Below are 22,164 nucleotides of genomic sequence, written 5' to 3'. Positions count from 1 at the left end.
GTTTTTCACACCTGATGGTGTAGCTGCAGTGATGGCTTCATAAAGTCCCTTTTCTTTTTCTTACAGTAGTTCTTATGCTGGATTCATTCATCTTGAAATGTTGGCAACCATGACTGTAGAATCAAACCAGTATACAAGGAGCAACTCAACTTTTTTGTATAATGTCATGACTTCTCTCTCCTTCATGAGAGCACTTCCAGCATCATTAGGGGCACTTAACATGAGTCCTATTGTGTTTCTCCAAGTTGAGAGTATCGTAGTAAACCGAGTAAGAAATAGCTGTGAACCATCGGTGATCACATTTTTGGAGATAACAGTTTAGTCCACAAACTGTTCATCATAGATGAATAGTGCTATTCATGATCCATAAGAGTGTGTGTGTGTGTGTGTGTGTGTGTGTGTGTTGTTCTTACCCATTTCAAGTGCAGCTGATCTAAGTTGTATGCTTACCTGTGGTACTGCAATTTCTGAATTGGACTCTGGACCTTCTAGAAAGGTTATTTTGCTACTTATATACTTTTAAGATCTGGGTTGCTGAGGGGAAACAGGGGCTGGGAATTCCTGTTCCACTGTATTGCAGATGCCACACGGACAAGACCATTTTTTTTATTTCCTGATATGAACAATTTCACTCACTGTCCATTATCATTGGCAAGAAATTCCCAATTCTCTTGTCCTGTCATCTTGTTCTGAACCACAAAAGGAGATTCAAGGATTTCTGACTCATTATACAAAATATAAAAACCTTTGAACTAATACTGAAATACAGCAATAAATGGGATATACTTTGTTCATAAACACAAATACGGAAGTCAAATTAACTTTCAATTACAAGAAGGGTATTTCAATAGTGCCACAAAGAAAGTCCTAAATAGAAAAAGTTACATCGTCCAGTTACTGAGGTCAAGCAAGAACAAAACAAGACATAAAATGTGTTCCCTTCAGATCCACCTTGGCACTCAATTACTTGGAATACTTACTTCTCTTTTCAACCACAAGATGAAGGATCTTCCCTGGATGTCACTATGTGGGAGGAGCTGGCAGACTTGGTTCTGGAACGTGCCCTGCCCATGGCAGCAGTGCTCTGTCTTTCTCAGCTCTCAACGCCTCTCTCTACCTCATCCCATGATGGAATTCAGGACCTCCGAGGGCTGACAGCAGCAAGTGGACACTACAGAACCCCAGTGGTTCTGGGTGGCTATTTCTTTCCCTTCTTTTTAAGGGGCTTCACATATATATTTGACAATTCCTACTCTGACCTGAGATTGCCCTCCTTAGACCAAAGGTCTCACGTCCCTGACAACTGTACTGAGACAACAGAGAAAAGAGATGTTCGGCTTGAGAGCTCTGCCTGAAGCCTTCTTACACCTAATATTCTGGGGCGTTGCATTCCTCAGTCCAGTTGCATGGGTGTCTTCCTAAAGGCCCTTGCCCCTCTGATTAAAGACTTCTTGGGAAATGCCACATTCCTGAAAGGCCCTGAGTACTTTCTCTACTGCGGACCTTGCAGAGAAGGAATCCCTGTCCTAGGAGTGATAAGAGATAGGAAATCCATGGCATAAGTAAGGGGGCCCAGGCAGAGACCTGTGAGGGAAACAAAACGTGGTAACCTGTCCCTTCTCTCCTTCAGCCAGACTTCTCAGGCAACCTCTGTTCTAATAAATAAACTTTATATTTTAGATCTAATAGATATTTTTTATACAAAGGAATGGCTGTGAGATGATGTTTTTGAGTCCCTTACTGATCTTATAAGCTTATCTGCAAGTTAAAACGTTCAGATCTTTTAAGATGTCTGAATCCTCATATGTATGGACAGATGACCCTATTGTCAGCAAATACTATCTATTTTTCCTCTCTTCATATGTCACATTTCTTTTGGCATAATTATTATTATTATTGCTCTGGCTATGTATTACAATCTAATAGTTGGACCCGAGAGTCCCTCTTCTTAATGCCTCATACATTTCACAGTAATGAGAATAAAAAGGGAATTAAGGGCACAAGGTCAGACCAGGCTTGCAGGAGTGAGAGGGTGAGCTTTAGACTAACTCAGATCAAGGGCCTATGGCCATCCCTGTCACTTAAACAGCCATGGAGAAGTTTGTCACATCATTCAACTCTCTGAAAGCGCCTCGGGCTCTTTAACCGTGAAGGGAGTTTGACAAGCCCTGTCTGGAAGGACTGCTGGCATGTGGTGGTAACTGTAAAGCATCTGCCACAGTGCCTGGCAGGCACCTACCATATCCCTCCCTTCTCAGGACTGGTGGCTATACTTTCCAACGAAGATCTCACCTCCCTTAGGCCTGATATAGGGCTTCCCTGATGGCTCAGCAGGAAAGGATCTGCCTGTGATACAGGAGCTGCAGGAGACGCAGACTCAGTCCCTGCGTAGGAAGATCCCCTGGATGAGGAAATGGCAACCCAGCCTAGAATTCTTCCTTGGAATATCCCATGGACAAAGGAGCCTGGTGGGCTGCAGTCCATGGAGTCACAAAAGAGTCAGACATGACTTAGCAATTCAAGAAGAAGAAGAAGAAGATGATGAAGAAGAAGGCCTGGTATAAAGAAGTGAGGGAGAGCCTAGCCTGACAGTCTTCCCCTGAGCTTTCTAGAATTGACATCAAAGGGGAGGGCATGACTCTCCTTTGCTCCCTCTATTCAGGGATGAGTATACCCCTCAGTCTCCACTCGGGCTTCACAATTTGACTTCTTTTGGAGCCTGGGGAATCCCCTCCTTCTTGACCTGAGGCCTATCTCCTCATAATAAGACCGATACCTCACTGTGAGCCTACAGGAGGAAATAAGGGTGGCCTTATCTAGCCAAGCCTACCCATAGTCTCACAAGAATGAAAGCTGTGGCAAGCTCCTTGGGAATGACAGATGGTTCCTCTCAGGGGCTCAAATCAGGGTCCCAAATGTGACTCTCATCCAAGCCCAAGAGTCCCCCTTCTGTTGACACCACCATCAGATCAAACCCTAACTTTCCTGATACTCCTCGGTCAGAGCTGAAGGGCCCCTTGGCCTGGTAAATCTGCCTGAGGCCTTCTAGGCTGAGAGTAGGGAACATACTGTGTGGCCATCCTGGTATTTGTGTTCCCACGTTCTTTGCTGTCCTCACCGTCTTGGAAAGAACCTGGAAATATTCCCCAACTGGAAACATTCCCTGACTTGCCTTAAAGCTTCTCCACCCAGGCCAATAGTTCCCTGATCCCTGAGGAAGAAGAGGAGTTTGCCTCATAGGCCCACCACAGGCCATGGTCTTCTGAGGCTAACAGGAGTGGAAGGAATATGTTCTGCCCCCACTGTTTTGAGGTGAGTGGTCTTTTCAAGAATTCAGGGTTCTTACCTTGACTTCTGGCACAACGTGGAAATCATCCTTCTGCTGAGCTTCAGCTGCTCCCTTTGATCAGGATGAGGTTCCTTACCTCCATGTGATCCTCTGGGAGGAAGTGAGTAGGACTCACCATGTCACCAGGCCTAAGTGGCACACTTTCAGGCCTGACAACAGGGACAGTGCCTTCTGTATAGCCGCCTTCTTTCTGGGAGGGATCCTTCGCTGTCGGTCAGTATCATCAGTTGATTCCTGATAGGAACGGCGTACCCTTCCTCAGCTGATAGAGGCTCCCTCCATTAGCCCAAGGACTTTAAGGTCCTGAAGCCATTCGCCTTCAGAAAATAAGGGATAAACCTAGTCTGAAAGCCCTGCTTGTTCCCTCCCAGGGCCCATTACAGTTGCAGGACTTTCTAAGAATTTATCTGTAATGGGGTAGTTGGCTGACACACTCCTCATACAGGACTGTACACATGTCATGCCTGGGATTTCCACTCTCTGATGAAAAGCCAGCCTATAAACCAAGGTCATCTCCTTGAAACCCTCCAGGCAGAAGTCACGGGGCTCTTGAGCTTGCCAGCACTTACCTATGCCTCCCAGGGCTAACTGGAGAGGAGGGACTTAGTGTCTTAGTGGAGAGGCTACATTTAGTGTAGCCCTGTCGGCTGTGGATTGAGGGGCTTCATGTCCACACTCTGGGTCCTCACTTTGACTCTGCACCCTTCCTGGGGCTCTATTCTCTGCAGATTCCCAATGTCCCCACCTCCCACGGACCTGAGTTCAAAGTGTTAACCACAGCAGCCCAGAGAGTTCTGGACTTCATGGGCTTGCCAATGAGGACGGGTCTTTACAGGAGCCTTCTGTTCTGGATGGGTCTTTCCATCACCCTCACTCAGGTTAATCACCATCACTTCTGCGAGACTGATTCTCTCTACCAACGTCAGAACTCTGCGCCAAGACCAAGTTTCTTAGGTCTCTGAGAAGCCTGAAGAATAAGTGAGGCTATGCTAAGGCTAATAGGCTAAGCCCACCCGTTCTGAATTTCTCTGCGTCTGAGATCAGAAGGGAGTGCTGTCCTAGTGACCACCATCCGCCATATTCTTGGGTCTTGTTCTCCTCAATCCTCCTACCTGGGGCCCTCATCTTGCTTTCTGTGTCCTGGATTAAAGGCCTTTGGGGAAATTCCACGTCTCTACAAACTCCTGAGCTATGTTTGCTCTGCAGTGCTACAGAGAATGGGTCCCTGTCCCAGGAGTGACCGGAGGTGGAGAAGCTATAGTCCAAGGCGGGAGTCCCAGGACAGGTGGCAGTCCTTTAGGGAGAAAAAAGTAGATCAATCTATCTCATCAGCCAGGTGAAGATTCTCATGTCATTTCTGTTCTGATAGGTTTACTCTCCACAGGGAAGAGACTGTAAGGATGATATGGAGACTCCTTGGTCTTCAGAGGTTATCTAACATGGCCAATGTACATGCTTGTACTGTCCCTGAATATTGTTTCTTTCACTTATCTATGAGTAATGAATAAGGGATACATATCGTTGGTTAAGTACATCTGGTATTCTTACTGCTCTGGCTACACATTTCAATCCAGTAGCTTGAGCATGAGGGCATTTTTCCCTATCACCTAGGACAAATTTTGAAGTGCTGAGAAAAACACTGAAATAAAAGATACAGGGTGGGGACTTTCCTGGTGGTCCAATTGCTAGGACTCCAGGCTCCCGGTGCAGGGGGCCCAGGTTCGATCCCTGGTCAGGGAACTAGACCACACGTGCAGCAACTAAGATCCAGCACAGCCAAATAAAAAAATAAATAATAAATAAACAAGGAATTGCCAAATGTTAAAAGGACTTGTTAAAGAACAAAGACAAGAGTATGTCTCAGGTTGGGGGGAGAACAACAGTATGAGTGATAAGTAGTGTAGAGCAGGAGTCTATTGCCAGCTGTCATTTACCAGCCTCATGTATTTCAGCACAAAACCAAACCCTAACTCTATGAGCCTTGGGCTCTCCCCTGTGAAGTAAGTTTGATAAGCCCTTTCTTGGCAGATTGGTGGAATGTAAGTATTTATGGAAAGCTTCTGTCACGGCGCCTGTCTCTACTGAGACATTAGGAGCAACGGCAGTTATTACTATGATTATCTTGACCTCAGATGTTACATCAGCTGGATTTTTTTTTCAATCTATCAGATGTCAGAAACTATGCAGTGTTCCAAGTGGGGAAAAAAAAGACCCAACCTCCCAAATCAGCCAAAATTCCGCTTAGGAATGAAACCAAAGTAATAGGTTCTCTCCAACCCCTCTTTACCCTGCTTCTTTCTTGTTCTTCCTGAAGTACAGAGTATCTCAGCCTCTTCCATAGAATGACATCATCTCTGAGAAACTGTAATGAGTGGACAGGAGCTAAACTTTTTCTGACTAAACATCACCAGTACAAGCATGAAGACTTCTTAAGAGCAGATTCTCAATGTTTGTGTAAAAGAAGAGCCATGAATAAATCATTTGCTATAATTTATATTCTCATTCTTTTTTTTATTTTTTATTTATTTTAATTTTTATTATTTAAGTTCAACTCAAACATTCTTGAAAACCATAAACCATAAGCAGAGGCAAGTATGTGTCTTTTACATTTACAAAAAAGGAGACTAAGCAGAGAGTAAAGCCAGCCAAAATCTGAAGAAATTTCAGCTCTCTCCCTAACAATGTATCAATGTTCTGAGCCTCTATTAGTGTGGTGTCTTTCACATTTCTAAGGACACTCTCATCCTAAAGTGATGTTATTCTCATCCTGGATCACAAAAGTGATGTGAGGATTTCCAATATTTATTAGAGAAAACAAAATTCTTACTCCTAAATTTCACAAACAGCAAAGTGTATGTGACCCATGTTATTCATATACTTATATCATGACTCTAAATGACCTTTCTGTTGAAAAATTTTAACAATTGAAAATTGGGGGAAATAAAGTCAACAAGTTATTGATGCATATCAGGAACACAGGTTGACCGGCTTCTCTAGCCACAAAGTGAACAACGGGCTTCAGATCACACTAGGGGCGAGATGAGCGGCTGGACTCGGCCCTGGGGTGTGCAGTGGCTGAAGCAGAAGGGCCAGCGCTGGCTGAGGCAGCAGTGCCAGGCCTGGTTGAGGCAGAAGTGCCAGCGCTGGCTGAGGCAGTAGTGCCAGGCCTGGCTGAAGCAGAAGGGCCAGGGCTGGCTGAGGCAGCAGTGCCAGGGCTGGTTGAGGCAGAAGTGCCAGCAGCGGCTGAGGCAGCAATGCCAGGCCTGGTTGAGGCAGAACTGCCAGCAGCGGCTGAGGCAGAAGTGCCAGGCCTGGACGAAGAAGAAAGGCCAGAGCTGGCTGAGGCAGCAGTGCCAGGCCTGGCCGAAGCAGAACGGCCAGCAGCGGCTGAGGCAGCAGTGCCAGGCCTGGTTGAGGCAGAAGTGCCAGCCCTGGCTGCACCTCTGGCTCCGGTGCTCTCTACTTCCTCTCTCCAAGCCTCTTCATATAGCGGCTGCAAGGCAGGATGGACCGAATCCTTGACCTTGGCCAAAAACTGAAGGACTTTCGTCTTGCTGGTTTCTGTGAGCGCTTTAGGACCGCACAGGAACTCATAGCGAGGGGGATCGCTGCCGGGCACCTGCCGGTACTCCAGGTACCCTTCCCGCACCAGATCTTCTGTGATGAGCTTCCTGGGCTCTCCAAAGATGAAGTGACTTCTTCCATCATAGATGCCCAGCATATTCAGGAACTTCCAGATCTTCTCCTCAGGGGCGTGGTTGCCATTCAGGTAGATGACACCCAGCAGAGGCATCAGAAGACCATTCTTCGGCAGCCCCAAATCACCTCTCATAGACTCACTGTCGCTGAGATCTAGGTTGCTCACCAGGGTATAGCAATGACTGTTGGGCCTGACTTCCTTCAGCACCAGGCCAAACAACATTTCTATGCACTCGGAAGCCCTGCTAAGGATCTCAGGGAATTGTTCCTTGTACCTTCTCTTGATTTCCTGCAGCATTTCGGACCTCTTAATGAGCTCCCTCATCTTATACTTATACAGCATGTACTGCACCAATAGCTCTGCCTTCCAGGTCAGAAGATCTGTGTGAGAGCTCGCAGCAGCAGCTGAAGCCTGGGAGGAATTTTCACCTTCCTGAACTTGGCCCTCAGCACCTACACCAGATCTTGAGCGTGCTGCGCTACCTATACCATATCTTGAGCGTGCTGCGCCACCGACACCAGATCTTTTGCGTATAGCACCTGCAGCAGCACTGGTGGTGCCTTGGGCTCCCTGAGGCCCCTTGGAGGTGCCAGCAGCAGACGAGCTTGAGGGAGCGCTCTCTGAATCAGGAGGGGAGGAGGAGGTGGTCTCTTCTCCCCCAGATGTGGTAGCCTGATCATGAAGACCCTGGATCTCAGTTTGGGCCTGGCGACGTTTCTCACAAGCACGGTGCTTACTCTTCTGCCCACGAGGCATGATGGCTGTGGTCTGAGACCGCAGGCAGGAGTCTGGGCCAATACACAGGAGATTGGGGCACCTAGAGGATGGAGAATGAGATGACATGAGCACCTTAAAACAGGGACACTCCACCTTGGCTTAATCAAAGGCTGCCTCTGCAGGTGTCCTTGAGGACACTGCTCTAGGAACCCATAAGGCTCCTGTTTTCCTGCTCAGACCAAACATGGTCTCCTCAGAACAAAATCTGGTGCAGGCAGGTTGATGTCCCTGTGGACCCTCACAAGATCCCAATTCAAGGTCTAAAATATTTTTTTTCTTCTGGTTTCTCCTATATGTCTTTTTGAAAATAAAATTATTTTTTGCAATATTACAATATTAATTTATAATAGTGTACCAGTTTCTGCCACACATCAATATGAATCAGCCATAGGTATATCTTATGTCTCCTCCATCTTTAAACTCCCTCCCATGTTCCCACAGAATCCCACAGAGGAAGAACAGAGGCCTTACTTTTCCTCTGCGTCCTCTCAGCCCTGCTTTGGATCTACTCAGGTGCCAGCAGGTGCCAGCAGTGGGGTTTTCTAAGTTCTACTTCAGTATTATCATGTCAAGTCCTGGTGGAGCCTTGGCACCCTTCCCTCTGCTACTCTGATGTAGACACTTTAGACCTCCCCATGATCCAGAAGCAAGTGAAGGGATGCCTCAGTCCACCTCCCTGCCAGGAGATAGATAACCAGTTCTGAGAGCTCATTAGGGTCTTTTCTATCCTGAGTTCACTGGGATCATCATTCAAGGTCCTTACCTTGGCTCCTTAAAACGTTGGGCACCATCATCCATTTGCGGACTGGTGTCTTCACCTTCAGACAAGACATTTCCCCTCCCGTAGACTTTGTATAAAACAGAAAAGAAGGTGCTCAGCCTCACAGCCCTTCCCTGAGATTTCCTGGGCTGAAATCTGAGGGTTGGGATGGATGCAATGAGTCCTCACTCAGGTTCCTCAATTGGGCTCCCGGTAGAGAAGCTCAACTTTCTCCTGAAGTGATGGCTGCTTGATAGTAAAAGCCAATCACTCCGTGTCCCAAAAGCAGGAAGTGAAGATGACCTTATTTTACCAAACACGGTCTCCTGAGAACAAAATCTGGTGCAGGCAGGTTGATGTCCCTGTGGACCCACACAAGATCCCAATTCAAGGTCTAAAATATTTTTTTGCTTCTGGTTTCTCCTATATGTCTTTTTGAAAATAAAATTATTTTTTTTACAATATTAATTTATAATAGTGTACCAGTTTCTGCCACACATCAATATGAATCGGCCATAGGTATATCTTAGGTCTCCTCCATCTTGAAACTCCCTCCCACGTCACACCCCTTGTAAGTTATCACAAAGCACTGGCTTTGAACTCCCTGGTCATAAAACTACTTCCTACTGGTTATCTATTTTTCATATGATATTGTGTACGTTTTCAATGTTACTCTCTCAATCTGCCCCTCCCTCTCCTTCCCCCACTGGGTCCACGAGTGTCTTCTCTATGTCAGCATCTCCCGGCTGCCCTGCAAATAGGTTCATCAGTACCATCTTTCTGGATTCCATATATATGCATTAATATATGATATTGGCTTTCCTCTTTCTGACTTAATACACTCTGCTTACAAAAACTAGGAATAAAACTACCACATGAGCCAACAATCCCACTAGTGGTCATATATCCTGAGGAAATGGTAACGGAAAAAGACACTTGTACTCGTCTTCACTGCAGCACTATTTACAATAGCCATGACACAGAAGCAACCAAGCTCTACATTTGACTCATGACAGGGTCTAAGGTTTCTTCCTCTGCTGACCACTCCATTCAGACCAAGACCCTTATGTCCCCATTAGCCCACAGTGGGGACCGACATGTATCCTTGAGGTCTCCCAGGGATGACGACAGGGAGATGTAGTCTGAATGACGTGGTGTCGAACATCCACAGCCCCCAAGGTTCTCACCATCCACCAGGACACCTGAAACCTTCCCTTGTCAACCTGAGGCTGCCCCCACTGACCTGGTCTCTCACTTCCCTGAGATGTCCCAGGAAGTGTCATGTCAAAACGCCCGATTTTCCCAGTCCTCAAAATAGGACTGGCGCCTTATGTGTCTCCATTTCTTATGGGAGGAGCCCCATCCTCACTCAGCGTCAGAGCCATTAATATTGTTGCGGACTAGGTCCCTTTGTGGAGCTGAGTTTATTCCATTACAGCAAGGCTCTCACGTCCCCCAAACCACCTCCAGTGGACACCAGTGGGCACCACAGTTGGCCAGCTCTACCCGGGGCCTCCTACAGCCCAGTACAGGGGGGCCGCTCAGTGTTGTCCCCTGGGCGGTGTCGAAGTCTGCTCATCAGCCCTCAGGTCCCTCATCTAGGACCTAGACCTCCTCCGGGGGTAGAATCCAGGCCTACCCCCACAGACCAACGCCTTAGCCTGAGACACTCTAGACCACCTTCAGCTGATAGCTCTGAGGGACTCATAAGAGCCATATCACAGGGGTGGGATGTGGATGGGTCACTTTTATTACTGGGAGGGTTGGGAAAGACCCATGAGCTACATTTACGGCCTCACCTTGGTTCCGGACGAGTCCTGAACACTAAGTGTCTGCCATATGGTCGCCGCAGCTACCGGTGGATCCGCTGGTTCTCAAAGTGGAAGTGGAGGGGAGCTGCGTAACGTCTAACGTGGGGTTTCCCAGGGATGACGGCAGGGGCAGTGTGCCATGGGAACCCCGGTAGCTCAATATTCATTCCTCCTTGGGTCCTCCTTGTCTGGTATCAGAGCCCAGGATGCCCCCTCCTATGAACCCGAGTCTTCCAGCTCCCAAACAGAGCCCTCGCCTTCCCAATAGCTCATGCACCTCTGTGTCAAATAAACAATCCCATAAAAAAGTAGGCAGAGTGTATAAACAAACATTCCTTCAAAGAAGACATACAGATGACCAAAAAGCATATGAAAAGATGCTCAACATCACTAATTATCAGAGAAATGCAAATGATAAGTACACCAGCCAGGATGGTCATCATCCCCAAATCTGAAAACAATAAATGATGGAGTGTAGAGAACAGTCACTATGGAGAACATTATGAAAGTTCCATGAAAAACTAAAAATAGAGTTACCATATGATCCAGCAATCCCACTCCTGGCACATATCCAGAGAAACCTATGATTCATAAATACACATGTACCCAATCTTCATTATAACACTATTTACATTAGCCAAGACATGGAAGTAACTTAAATGTCCATCTACAGAGAAATGAATAATGCAGATGTGGTACAATGAAACATTACTCAGCCATAAAAAAAGAAATAATTCCATGTGCAGCAACATGGATGGACCTAGGGAATGTCATACTAAGTAAGACACAGAAACAAAAATATCATATGACAACACTCATATGTAGAATCCAATTTTTAAAAATGACACAAATGAACTTATTTACAACATAGAAAAAGACTTTTGGATACCTAAAACAAGCTTATGGTTACCATTGGAGAAATGTTGAGGGAGGGATACATTAGGAGCTTGAGATAAACATATACAACTGTCGTGTTGGACTCTTTGTGATTCCATGGACTGTAGTCCAACAGGCTCCTCTGTCCATGGAATTTCCAGGCCAGAATACTGGAGTGAGTTTCCATTTCCTACTCTAGGGGATCTTCCCGATCAGGGAACATGCTTCTCTTGTGTCTCCTCCATTGGCAGGTGGATTCTTTACCATTGCACCACCCGGGAAGTCCACATACACAACTATATATACTAGAGATATCCAAAAAGGACCTACTGTATAGCAGAGAGAGCTCTACTCAATATTCTGTAATAAACTGTATGAGAAAAGAATCTGAAAATGAAGGAATACATGTGTATGTATAACTGAGTCACTTTGTTATACACCTGAAACTAACACAACACTGTAAATCACTTATACTCCAGGAAAATAAGACAAAAAAATAATACCACCATAATATTCAGCAATCCCACTCCCGGGAATATATCCAGAGAAAATCATAATTCGAAACAGGTACAGCACCCAATGTTCATTGCAGCATTATTTACAATACCTATGACATGGAAGCAACCTAAATGTCCATCAACAGAGGAGTAGATAAAGACGTGGTCTGTAAATACAAAGGAGTATTACTCAGCCATAACAAAGAATGAAAGAATGCCATCTGCAGCAACATGGGTGTCCCTAGGGATTGTAACACTAAGCGAATCAGTCAGACAAAGACAAATATATCCCTCATATGTGCAATCTAATTTTAGAAAATGATAAAATGAACTTTTTTACAAAACAGAAAGACAGATGATGAAAACAAACTTATGGTTACTAAAGGGGAAATGTAGTGAGGGAGGGAGAAATCAGCAGCTTGGGATGAACATACACACACCATTATATATGAAATAGATAACCAACAAGGACCTCCTACGTAGCACAGGAAACTCTAATCAATATTCTGTGATAACCTATATGAAAAAAGAAACTGAAAATTAATGAATGTACATATATGTATAACTGAATCACGTTGCCATATACCTGAAATTAACACAATATTGTAAATCAACTGTACTCCAATAACATTTAAAAAAATAGACTACCTGGGCATATATCTGAAGAAAACCATAATTCGAGTAGGTACAAGCATACCCATGGTCACTGCAGCACTGTTTACAATAGCCAAGACATGGAAACTACCTACAGGTCCATGAATAAAAATGTGATACGTAAATACAATGGAATCATACTCAGCCATAAAAAAGAATGAAATAATGTCATTTGCAGCACCGGATGGACTTAAGAGATTTTCATAATGAATGAAGTAAGTCAGACAAAGACAAATACCATATTATATCACTCAAAGGTACTACCTAATTTTAAAAAATGACACAAATGTACTTATTTAAAATACAGAAACAGACTCTCACATTCTGAAAACAGACTTATGATTACTAAAGGGGAAACATGGGGGGGATGGATACATTAGAAATTGGGATGAACATACACAAACCAGCAATATATAAAATAGATAGCTGAAAAGGACCTCCTATATAGCATAGGCAACTCTACTCAATATTCTATAATAACCTGTAGGGAAAGAATCTGGAAAAGATTGAATATATATGTAACTGAATCACTTTGCTGTGCACCTGAAACACAAGATTGTAAATCAATAATTCTCCAGTAAATGTATTTTTTTTTTGAAAAAGGATATCCATCTGTAACAATATCTACAGGCAATCACCTTCAGTTCAGTTCAGTCACTCAGTCGTGTCCGACTCTTTGTGACCCCATCAACCACAGCACGCCAGGCCTCCCTGTCCATCACCAACTGCCAGAGTCCACCCAAACCCATGTCCGTTGAGTCGATGATGCCATCCAACCATCTCATCCTCTGTCGTCCCCTCTCCTCTTGCCCTCAATCTTTCCCAGCATCAGGGTCTTTTCAAATGAGTCAGCTCTTTGCATCAGGTGGCCAAAAGCATGAGTAAAAAAACTCCATCACCTCCATAAAGCAAGGTTTCCAGTCCAGGAGCAAGGCATTTATCTCCCGATTCAGAGGACCCTCATTAATAACAGGTTTAATAAAATTTTGTCACAGTCATCCAATAGCCAAATTCCTATTAGCCAATCGCAACACATATAACAGTCAGACATAGTTAAACATAGGCAAATAAATCCAAAGACCTGGGACCTTAACGTAGTGTTCGGGGCTCTAACCCAATCCTTGAATACCTCAGCAGCTCTAACTTCTTGCACTGTCCCCTCAGGAGGGTCCCTAACCAACCCCTCATCCTAGCCTCTGGATTTTATCCAGATGGAAGAAACTCCACTAGGCGGGACCCTAACCCACAGTGTTGTTGTCATTGTTCAGTTGCTCAGGTGTGTCTGACTCTTTGCCACCCCATGGACTATAACATGCCAGGCTTCCCTGTCCTTCACTATCTCCTGGGGTTTGCTCAAACTCGTTTCCATTGAGTCGGTGATGCCATCCAGCAGTCCAGTCCTCTCTAACCCACAGTCCTGATGAGATTATTAGACTACTGATGCTGCTGCTAAGTCGATTCAGTCGTGTCCGACTCTGTGCGACCCCATAGATGGCAGCCCACCAGGCTCTGGCATCCCTGAGATTCTCCAGGCAAGAACACTGGAGTGGGTTGCCATTTCCTTCTCCAGTGCATGAAAGTGAAAAGTGAAAGTGAAGTTGCTCAGTCGTGTCTGACTCTTAGTGACCCCATGGACTGTAGCCCATCAGGTTCCTCCATCCATGGGGTTTTCCAGGCAAGAGTACTGGAGTGGGATGCCATTGCCTTCTCTGTTATTAGACTACAGGCACATTCTAACTACATATAGCACATTTAGCTATGGGATCATTGTAATGAGGTTACTCACCCCAAAGATATATGATCCAGGAGCTATTCCTTTTCTTAAAAGGAAAGGAGCCAAAGAAGCCCAAGGAGCCTAGAGTGCCATGGCTAGGAAACAGGAACCTGAGAGCTGACTTTCTAGACAAACTCAGTCGAGGTGGCCACTCAGGGTTGGTGCTGAGAACCACCAGGGGCTAAGTGCATCAAGCAGATGGTCACAAGTCCTAAATTTCAACTAGGCTGCCCAAACTCACTGAACATGGGCTCACTGACAGATGTGCACAGAAGCCAATACATATGGCAAGAGCTCTTGAGAAAAGAGCTTTACTGCAAGGCCGACCAAAGCAGGAATCAAATCTCTCTTCAATCCAGCAGCCTGGGTGAAATCTAAGGGGTCATGGGAATTTCTAACTTGGAAGCTAATTGGCTAGTTTTAAATTAGTCCATCAGCTACTCAGGATACAGGAAGCCAGGCTTTCCTTATTGAAGGACTTCTCATTTTGCAATGGCCCTTGGGGCAACATTTGTATTCTCTGAGTTCCCCCAAATTGAGGATCTTGGCTCCAGGGTCATCCTGAGGTCATGGGTTCCTTCTTGGACACATGCAGTTCTTTCTTTGTAAAATGACTCAAGGTGTGATTAATCAACCATCTCTTTGAGGAGGCAAAAGCAGTTTAAGCTGGTCAATTGTTTCACATGCTGATTCACTAGCCTTCTGAACTCCAGCACATTAACCAAACTCCAAGACAAAGAACATCACAGTGAATTAAAATGTTGCCTAGCAAGGACAATCATGTAATAATCACAGCAGAGGATCTAACATAGAATGTGCTTGAGGTCGAATCTTTCCCAGTTGCAAACAACTCAAAGTTCTTAGAATTTTTGTCATTGACCAGTATCTTCCCTCCTAGCTCCCCTTTCATCTAAATTACCAATATTTCCATGTATCTAAGTACCAACAAAAAATCTAGAACTTGCCTAGAATTTGCCCAATTACACACAAGATAAAAATAATCGAGTACCTTCTTAATGGAAACGTCTCTGGCTCCCTCAACCCAGGGTGAATGTCACCAGTGCAGGAGTCTCTGGACTCTCTGAGGCCCTCCATCTGAGAATCTGGCTATGCCCACCACTCCCACTGTCTCTCTAGCCCACGAGACAACTTCACTTAATATGACTTCTCACTGAAGGCTCTGCATTTTCCTAAGGCTCCAAACCTAGACATTGAATTAATAGAGACATCATTTTGCCGACAAAGGTACCTATATCTATGGTTTTTCCAGTAGTCATGTACAAATGTGAGAGTTGGCCTATAAAGAAAGCTGCATCGAAGAATTGATGCTTTCTGACTGTGGTCTTGGAGAAGACTCTTGAGAGTCCCTTGGACAGCAAGGAGATCAAGCCAGTCCATCCTCAAGGAATCAACCCTGAATATTCATTGGAAGGACTGATGCTGAAGTCGAAGCTCCAATACTTTGGCCACCTGATGCAAAGAGCCAACTCATTGGAAAAGACCCTGATGCTAGGAAAGAAAGATTTGGGGTAGGAGGAGAAGGGGGCAGCAGAGGACAAGATGGTTCAATGGCATCACTGACAATGCACTTGAGTTTCAGAAAACTCTGGGAGATAGTGAAGGGCAGGGAGGCCTGGTGAGCTGCAGTCCATGGGGTCACAAAGAGTGGGACATGACTTAATGACTGAACAACAACAAGGCTCCAAACTGCCTCACCGCAGGCCATTTACACTTGCTTTCAACTCCAACTGCCTGCCCTCCTTACCCCTGCTTTTGACTTGGTCTTTCAGCATTCCCCACCTTTTTGGCACCAGGGACTGGTTTTGTAGAAGACAGTTTTTCCACAGACTGGGAATGGGGCATGGTTTTGGGATAATTCAAGCACATTACATTTATTGTGAATTTTATTTCTAATCTAAATGCTGCTGCTGATCTCACAGGAGGTGCTGGTTGGAGGCCTGAAGTTTGGAGAACCCTGCTTTTGGTCATAGAGAGCATCTCACCATCTTTTCATATAATAGTACCTCCTAGACTCTAAAATTCAATGGACAGGATCTTGTTTTGGAGGTTGCTGTTGTTCCAGTTTTTTAAAAAGCATCCACAGTACTAGTAAGCCTACCAAAAAGTTCATTCTCAGAACTTCTCTGTTGGTCCACTGTTTACAACTCCCTGCTCCCAATGCAGGGGGCATGGGTGGGTTTGATCCCTGGTTGGGGATGGTCCAGCATGCTTCACAGCCAACAGAAAAAATAAAGAGATCCTTCTCAAATAATAATTGGGAAATAAACAAGAAAATAAGCATGCAGCCTAATCCATTAGAATTTATCTTATATTCCTAAATAGTATAAGCAAATACAAGCATGTAACTTTAATTTTTAGAAGAAAAAGCACAAGAAGGATTTAGGTAAACCAAAAATTAACAGTCTTTTCCTTATTTATACTCTTTCTTTCTGCTTTTATTGATTAAATATAAAGTGCCTACTGTACACTTTACAGATGGCACCCCACTCCAGTACTCTTGCCTGGAAAATCCCATGGATGGAGGAGCCTAGTGGGCTACAGTCCATGGGGTCGCACAGAGTCAGACAGGACTGAGCAAATTAACTTTCACTTTTCACCTTCATGCACTGGAGAAGGAAATGGCAACCCACTCCAGTGTTCTTGCCTGGAGAATCCCAGGGACGGGGAGCCTGCTGGGCCGCCGTCCATGGGGTGGCACAGAGTCGGACACGACTGAAGCGACTTAGCAGCAGCAGCAGCACACTTTGCATTATGCTCAGACTACAACCCCAAATAAGACCAAATATCTGCTGTTTTTTTAAAAAAAACACTTTATTGAGATATGATTATCAAATAAAAAAAACTGCACTCATTTAATGTATACAACTCGATGTTTGGAAATAAATATACACTTCTGAGGATGAAATGGCTGGATGGCATCACTGACTCGATGGACGTGAGTCTTAGTGAACTCCGGGAGTTGGTGATAGACAGGGAGGCCTGGCGTGCTGCAATTCATGGGGTTGCAAAGAGTCAGACAGGACTGAGCGACTGATCTGATCTGATCTGATCTGATCTGATACACTTCCAAACCACCGCTACAATCTATGCCATAAACATGTCCATTACCTCCAAAAGTTTCCTCCTATGCTCTTTATTGATTTACTCATTTATTTTTGTGGAGGTGAGGAGGAGCAAGGACAATTAACAATCCTTTTAGCAAAACTTTAAGTATCCAATATGGAATTGTTAAGTATAGGCTCTATGCTACACATTACATTTCTAGAAATTATTCATCGTGTATAACTGAAAATCTGTGTCCTTTGACAATCACTTCCACATTACGCCTCCTCCCAGGCCCTGGCAATCACCATCCTACTCTGCTTCTATCAGTTTGCCTGTTTTAGATTCCTCATTTAAGTGGTATCATGTATTTGTCATTCTGTGTCTGGCTTATTTCACTTAGCACAATGTCTTCTAGGTCATCTCTTTTATTGCAAATGAAAAAGTTTCCTTCTTTTTAAGGTTGAATAATACTCCATTATGGGCTTCCCAGTTAGGTCAGTGGTAAATAATCCACCTGCCATTGCAGGACACACAGGAGACTCAGGTTCGATCCCTGGATTGGGATGATCCCCTGGAGGAGGAAATAGCAACCCGCTCTAGTATTCTTGCCTGGAAAACCCCATGGTCAGAGGAACTTGGCAGGCTACCTTCCATGGGGTCGAAAAAGAGTCAGACACAACTGAGTGACTGAGGACACACACACACAACACTCCATTTTACATATATATATATAGCATATATTTATCCATTCATTCATCAAAGGACATTTAGGCTGTTTCCCTGTATTGATTATTGTGAATAATGTTGCAACAAATATGGGAATGCTGATATCTCTTGGAGAGTCTAATTTTAACTCCTTTGGATAGATACCCAGAAGTGGATTTGCTGAATCATATCATAATTCGATTTTTAATTTTTTGAGAAACCTCAATACTGTTTTCCACAGTGGTTTCACCCATTATATTCTCATTAACAGCATTATTTAGAAAACAGGGTTCTGTTTTCTAAATGCTTGCACTTACTCAGCTTACTCTCTACTAGAGAGAGAGCAAAACAATCAACTTGTCAAATTATTGTTGTTGCAAAAACATTTAACATCAAATCTACTCTCAAAATTTTAGGCACACAATACAGTACTGTTAAATACAGGCACAATGGTGCACAGCAGATTTCTGGAATTTATTCAGTGAATAACTGAAACATTATATCAAGTGAAAAGCAACTGCCCATTTCTCCCTCCCGTGGCCCCTCTGTGTTTCAATGTGTTTAAAAACTTTAGATACCTCATATAAGTGAAACCATGCAGCATTTGTCCTTCTGAGACTGGCTTATTTCATTTAGAATAATGTCCCTGTGGGTTTCTCCATGTTGTCCCATATAACAACATTTCTTTCCTTTTTAAGGTGAAATTATATCCCATCGTCTGCATCTACCACATGTTCTTTATCCATTTATCTGTTGGTAGATGTTGGGGTGTTACCAAATCTTGGCTATTGTAAATAATGGTGCAATGAACACAGGAGTAAAGATGTCTCTTTGAGATACTGACTTCACTTCCTTTGGATGTACAATTGACCCTTGAACCATGTGGAGTTTAGAAGTACCAACTCCCATGCAGTCAAAATCCCTGTATAATTTTGACTCTGCCCAAACATAACTAATAATAACCTACTGTTGACTGGAAGCCTTACTGATAAACAGTCAATGCATATTTTGTATGCTATAAGTATTTTCTACTGTATTCTTACGATAAAGTAAGCTAGAGAAAAAGTGTTATTAAGAAAATTATAAGAGAAAATATATTCACAGGACTGTATTTATCAACATTGTAAGTTTACAGCATCCATTTATAAGAAAAATTGGCTCCAAGTCATCTATATTGTCTTATATGACACAAAAGACTATACATATGAGACACTACATATCAAACATGAAAAAATAATATGAAAAGAAATTCATATTTATTTACAGGTATAATGACTCAAGCTTTGATAATGAAGCAGCAATATGACTGCTTTATAGTAGCCTAGTGTAATCGATAGGATTGCTTCATGGTAGCGGAGCATATACAGTAATGAATGAATAGCTAAAACTTTTTATAGCATACACTATTTTGGCAATACTTAAAATACAGTACTGAAAACATTGTTACTTTAAGAGAAAACACTTACCTGTGATGACAGGCTGATAGGCAGTTTATCCATTGACAAGAGAGAGCTGGGACAGTGTGCAATAATACAAATCTTTGAAACTAAAGTTATAAAACAATAATAAAATGAAACATTAATTTTATATTAAATATCACTCAACTTCTGCCTATGCAATGGTAGGCTATCCATTTCAGTACAAGTCTTGCATGCAAATTCTTCATGATGAATACTTAGCTGGTGATGATGATGAAGATGATGACACAGAAACATCTCATACAATCCTTGCCTACAGTTATTAGCTCTTAGAACAAAGACACTCACACACATACTCAACAGATAAGTTGATTACCCATACGGCACAATGATTATTTACTACTCATTGACTGGAAGTGGCTCATCATGAAGGTCTTCATTCCTGACACCTTCTTGCTGAGTAGTAGGCTGAAGAGCAGGAGGAAGAGGAGGGTTGACCTTGATGAGTGGCAGAGATGGAAGAGCGGAGGATGTGGAAGGGGAGGCAGGGGAAGCAGGCACACTCAGTGTATCTTTATGGAAATACATTGTAATTTCTGTCTGAAGATTTTGCTTTTTCATTTCTCTAAAAACGTTTCTGTGTGTTATCAGTCCTCCTTCCACCATTTGCTTTCTTTTCAGTGCCTTTATCATAGAAGGGTCCATGCCATACAAGAGTCAAAAGCAGTCTTGAGTCCTCAGAACGCTTCTGCCAGATTGTCTAATGTCAATTTGTTTTTGGCACTGCTTCTTCTACATCTTGTTCCTCATCATCCAGCTCTGGTTCGGAACCATTCATCTCCATCCAGTTGTATTTTGTTAATTCCTCTGCTGTAGGGTCTGTTAGCTCTTGGGTTTTTCCAAGATCTGTATTTTGGGACTCTGCACCCCCTCCCACCCTTTCTTGTCTTATCCAGAGTCTCTTTCTTGATTTCCTTGACTGAATCTGTCACAAATCCTATGAAGGCATGCTAAACACCTGGAGAGTTTTCTTTAGCAAGAATTTATTGTTTGGGCTTTCATGGTCTTTGTGTGTGTGTATGTGTGTGTGTGTGTGTCTGACAACAGTTGCATCTTCAGTTGTGTAATCCTTCCAGACTTCATGATATTCTATCAGGGTTCTCTTCCATAGTATTGACAATCATTTTCATACAGTACCGTGTGTAATGACCCTTAAAGGTCCCTTTGACCCTCTGATCTATAGGCTGACTTAGAGATGTTGTGTTTAGGGGAAAGGAGACACTTTGACGCCTTCAGTGTTGAACTCATGGGGTTCTGGGTGGCCAAGGGCATTGTCCAATATCAAAAGAATTTTAAAAGGCAGTCAATAACCCCCAAGGTACTTCCTGAATTCAGGGATGAAGCACTGATGACACCAATCCCCACAAAGGTTCCTGTTTTCCGGCCTTCTCGTTGTACAATCAAAAGACTGACAGATGGTGTTTATCATTTCCCTTGAAGGCTCAGGGTTAGCAGCCCTATAGGTTAGGGGAGTCCTGATCATTTGCACAAAAACCTGACAGCATTTGCACAAAATCACAGAAGTAGCCTCTTTCTGTCACAAATCCTGGAGTTCACTTCCCTTCTTTACCAATGTATGTACTTTGTGGCAAATCCCCCAGAATTGGGCACTTTCATCTGCATTAAAACCTGTCCGGACAGATCTGTTTTCTCCTCAGTGATTTTTTTTTTAATTTCTTGGAGTACAGTTGATTTACAATGTTGTATAAGTTTCAGGTGTACTACAAAGTGATTCAGTTATACCTATACATATATCCATTCTTTTAAAGAATATTTTGTCATATAAGTTATCACAGAATATTGAGTTTCCTGCTCTATAGAGTAGATACTTGTTGGCCATCTACCTTATATACAGTATGTGTATATACCCATATATGTTCATCTCAAGCTTCTGATTTATTGCTCCCTGCCCCATTTGCTCTTTGGTAACCATAAGTTCATTTTGTATACCTGTTCAGTCTGTTTCTACTTTTTAAATAAGTTCCTTTGTATCATTTTTAAAAATTATATTCCACATATGAGTGATATCTGTCTTTGTCTGACTTCACTTAATATGAAAATCTCAAGGATGTCCATTGTCTCCACTTTTACTCAACATGATTTTAGAAGCCCTAGCTGTGGCAATCAGAGTAGAGAAGATATAAAAGGAATCCAAGTTGAAAAAGAAATAAAATGCACTGTTTGCAGATGACATGATACTATCACATCATGACAAATAGATGGGGAAGCGATGGAAACAGTGAGAGACTTTATTTGTTTTGGCCTCCAAAATCACTGCAGATGGTGACTGCAGCCATGAAATTAAAAGATGCTTGCTCCTTGGAAGAAAAGCTTTGATCAACCTAGACAGCCACAGGACTGAAGAGGTCAGTTTTCATTCCAAATCCCAAAGAAAGGCAATGCCAAAGAATGCTCAAACGACCGCACAATTGCACTCATCTCACACGCTAGTAAAGTAATGCTCAAAATTCTCCAAGCCAGGCTTCAACAATACGGGAACCATGAACTTCCAGATGTTCAAGCTGGTTTTAGAAAAGGCAGAGGAAGCAGAGATCAAATTGCCAACATCCATTGGATTATCAAAAAAGCAAGAGAGTTCCAGGAAAACATCTATTTCTGCTTTATTGACTATGCCAAAGCCTTTGACTGTGTGAATCACCACAAACTGTGGAAAATTCTTAAAGAGATGAGAATACCAGACCACCTGACCTGCCTCT

The 22,164-nt window shown here is 43.5% G+C and overlaps 1 protein-coding gene across 1 annotated transcript; it reads right to left on the bottom strand.

The window, feature by feature from the left end:
- Positions 1-5,885: 5,885 nt before the first annotated feature.
- On the bottom strand, positions 5,886-7,805 carry LOC129641127 (melanoma-associated antigen B2-like). The gene is made up of 2 exons (XM_055565918.1): positions 6,757-7,805; positions 5,886-6,468 (listed from the first exon to the last, which is right to left on the bottom strand). Exons 1-2 carry the CDS (start codon positions 7,803-7,805, stop codon positions 6,378-6,380), a joined length of 1,140 nt encoding a protein of 379 aa, XP_055421893.1. The 3' UTR covers positions 5,886-6,377.
- Between the last annotated feature and the right edge of the window lie 14,359 nt (positions 7,806-22,164).

The sequence above is a fragment of the Bubalus kerabau genome, unplaced genomic scaffold, assembly GCF_029407905.1.
Source record: "Bubalus kerabau isolate K-KA32 ecotype Philippines breed swamp buffalo unplaced genomic scaffold, PCC_UOA_SB_1v2 scaffold_76, whole genome shotgun sequence".
Lineage (NCBI taxonomy): Eukaryota > Metazoa > Chordata > Mammalia > Artiodactyla > Bovidae > Bubalus > Bubalus kerabau.
This window is presented reverse-complemented; position numbering and strand designations above follow the sequence as displayed.

Bases quoted from the DNA above. Each gene is read 5' to 3' on its own strand.
- LOC129641127 (XM_055565918.1), bottom strand. From the start codon at position 7,805: ATGCCTCGTGGGCAGAAGAGTAAGCACCGTGCTTGTGAGAAACGTCGC. The intron at 6,469-6,756 runs GCCTGGCACTGC...TGCCTCAACCAG, and splicing joins GGCACTTCTGCCTCAACCAG to GCCTGGCACTGCTGCCTCAG.